Source organism: Lathyrus oleraceus, chromosome 2, assembly GCF_024323335.1.
Source record: "Lathyrus oleraceus cultivar Zhongwan6 chromosome 2, CAAS_Psat_ZW6_1.0, whole genome shotgun sequence".
Lineage (NCBI taxonomy): Eukaryota > Viridiplantae > Streptophyta > Magnoliopsida > Fabales > Fabaceae > Lathyrus > Lathyrus oleraceus.
This window is the reverse complement of record NC_066580.1, coordinates 438,420,116-438,422,492: the sequence shown is the minus strand read 5'-3', so window position 1 is coordinate 438,422,492 and position 2,377 is coordinate 438,420,116. Positions and strand designations below refer to the sequence as shown.

Below are 2,377 nucleotides of genomic sequence, written 5' to 3'. Positions count from 1 at the left end.
TCCCACATAATAACTCCAGAAGTCTAACATTTCAAGCTAACACTAATGCGCACAATTAATCTAATGGTTCCCGTTGAGTACAACGGACGTGGGGGTGCTAATACCTTCCCCTTGCGTAATCGACTATTGAACCCTGATATTGGTTGCGACGACCATAATCATTGTCGTTCTTTCCTGGGTTTTATCGATATTTCCCCTTTCCTTTTTAGGAATAAATAAAGTTCGGTGGCGACTCTATTCAGTCCATCATGCGTGCGATTGCGCTTCGCTTAAGTCGTGTTCTCATTTTTCGAGGTGCGACACTTTTGTTTATGATATTGATAATGTTATTACTTTACATTGCAGTTATCATGTTGCTCATTCTACATGTTTCTAGAAGACGAGTTTATTATATCGTATATGATTTAAGTGTTTTACCAATCCTTAATTTTAATATATAACATTTCGAATTGAATTAGAAATTAATAATATGAAAATTAGGTTATATTAGAAAATAATTTACATTAATCAATATTTTACGAGATTTCTTCCGCCCATTATCCATATCTCGCTCTTTGACGTATATAATTTGATTTAATGTTTGTAGGTCTTCAATAAACAATTTCTTTTTTACTAGTTTATTCTTCAAAGTATTAACTTTGTAGAATGAATTGGTAAAAGATGAAGTGTGTGATCGAAGATCAACAAACATTAAATCAAATTCTGTCAGTCAAAGGGTGAGATATTTATAATGTATTGTAGAAAGTTTGAAAAATATTGAATAATGTAATTTGTTCTTTTAATATAAATTAATTTATTATATTATTAATTTTTAAATCAAATTGAAAGATAATACATTTATTGACAAGTTGATGAAATAAGCAATGGAGATAACCTCAAGTATACATATACATTTGTTAATTATAACAGTAATAAATTTTTGTAACCTGATACACTTGACCTCCACATTTTATTAGAGTGTTATTTTATTTACAAATCTATTATATAAAATATATAGATTTTAAATAATAATTTTTTAAAAATTATGAAAATTTTTAATTGAAGACCATAAAAGTATTTTATTATAAAAAAATATTTTAAAAATCTGAAATCCAATTCAGCTCCATAAACTTAAAATTGAATGAATTTGCAGAAGATCCATTACGGGAAGGGAAGAAGTAGATAGTGTAGCTCTGTTAGAGTGACAGATTGAAGTGAAATGGTGAAAGTAAGCAAAGAGGTTATGCAAAAAGCGGCGACACTACTCTCCGATTTCCTCGTTTGTCCTCTCTCCAAACAACCCCTCAGGTAGGTACCTCACTTTCAATTTCTTTTCAATTTTACTAACTAACTGCAAAACCCTAATCAAATTCAACATCTTTTTAGGGTTTGCGAGGAATCAAATTCCCTTATCAGTGATGCTATTGCCGTTTCATTTCCCGTCAGTTCTATCATCTTCGTTATAATGAAATTTTGTTAAATAAATGGGTTTAGGGTATTTGGATTGGTGGTATGGAATGTAATGGAGTGGTAAATAATGAGATTCTATTGTTTGGATTTGCAAATAATGAATGAAGTGGAATGTAACATGATGAAATTCATTATATCTCGTTCCATGGAATCCTCCATTTTTTATTTCATCTGATTTGGGGTGTATGCAATGAAATGAGGTATTATTAATAAAATACCCAAACAATAGAGTGGAATTTATATTCCATTCGGCTGTTCTGTTCTATTGTGCTCCGCTCCGATCTATTCCATCAATTCAAACATAATCTTTCTAAACATAAACCCATTCCCTAAATCAAATATGCATCTAGTTTTAGTGCTGACTTATGTTACATTTTCTTATGTCTACCTGTTAGATAAAGAATGGGATACCTTGCTTGGTTCCAAGAGATGGGAAGATACTTGAGGAAGAAGATGAAGATGCATCAAAACCAGATAATGATGCCAATTTATATGCAGGAAATGAAGATGATAAGGGAAGAAGTTCCTAAGAGGATGATCTGTGTGAGACGCTTATGGTTTGATATTTAGTTTCACAGGGATTATGTTGCCCTCCCCTCACTCTTCCTCGCGTCTCTTTCTCCACATAATGATCAAATTCTCTGTGAACACGCTGTTGATAGAATTGTGTGTGACAGAGAAGTTATCTTTTAACACTCCCAGGAGGACTGAAGTATGATTCTTCCTTCTTTGAAAATATTTATGAAAATAAATCTCAGTTTCCCCTTCCCCTTCACTGGTTGAATATTTTATCCAAGCTGAGTGACTGATTTGTATCTCTTGGACCTCTCTCTTTAACTTAACGATGATTCGAAGTTTAAACTTCATACATTTTTGTCCGTTGGTAGTGATACATAATACTTCTATAGAAGATAAAGATAAGGCTCTT

The 2,377-nt window shown here is 31.9% G+C and overlaps 1 protein-coding gene across 1 annotated transcript; it reads left to right on the top strand.

The window, feature by feature from the left end:
- Positions 1–1,071: 1,071 nt before the first annotated feature.
- LOC127120106 (uncharacterized) lies at positions 1,072–2,315 on the top strand. The gene is made up of 3 exons (XM_051050486.1): positions 1,072–1,287; positions 1,366–1,420; positions 1,845–2,315. The coding sequence occupies exons 1-3, from the start codon at positions 1,199–1,201 to the stop codon at positions 1,977–1,979; spliced, it is 279 nt and encodes a 92-aa protein (XP_050906443.1). The 5' UTR covers positions 1,072–1,198; the 3' UTR covers positions 1,980–2,315.
- Positions 2,316–2,377: the final 62 nt, after the last annotated feature.

What these genes read in the sequence shown, in the direction of transcription:
- LOC127120106 (XM_051050486.1), top strand. Translation starts at nt 1,199, where the DNA reads ATGGTGAAAGTAAGCAAAGAGGTTATGCAAAAAGCGGCGACACTACTC. An exon ending in CTCTCCAAACAACCCCTCAG is followed by an intron (nt 1,288 to 1,365) that starts GTAGGTACCTCA and finishes ACATCTTTTTAG; the next exon opens with GGTTTGCGAGGAATCAAATT. An exon ending in CTATTGCCGTTTCATTTCCC is followed by an intron (nt 1,421 to 1,844) that starts GTCAGTTCTATC and finishes TCTACCTGTTAG; the next exon opens with ATAAAGAATGGGATACCTTG.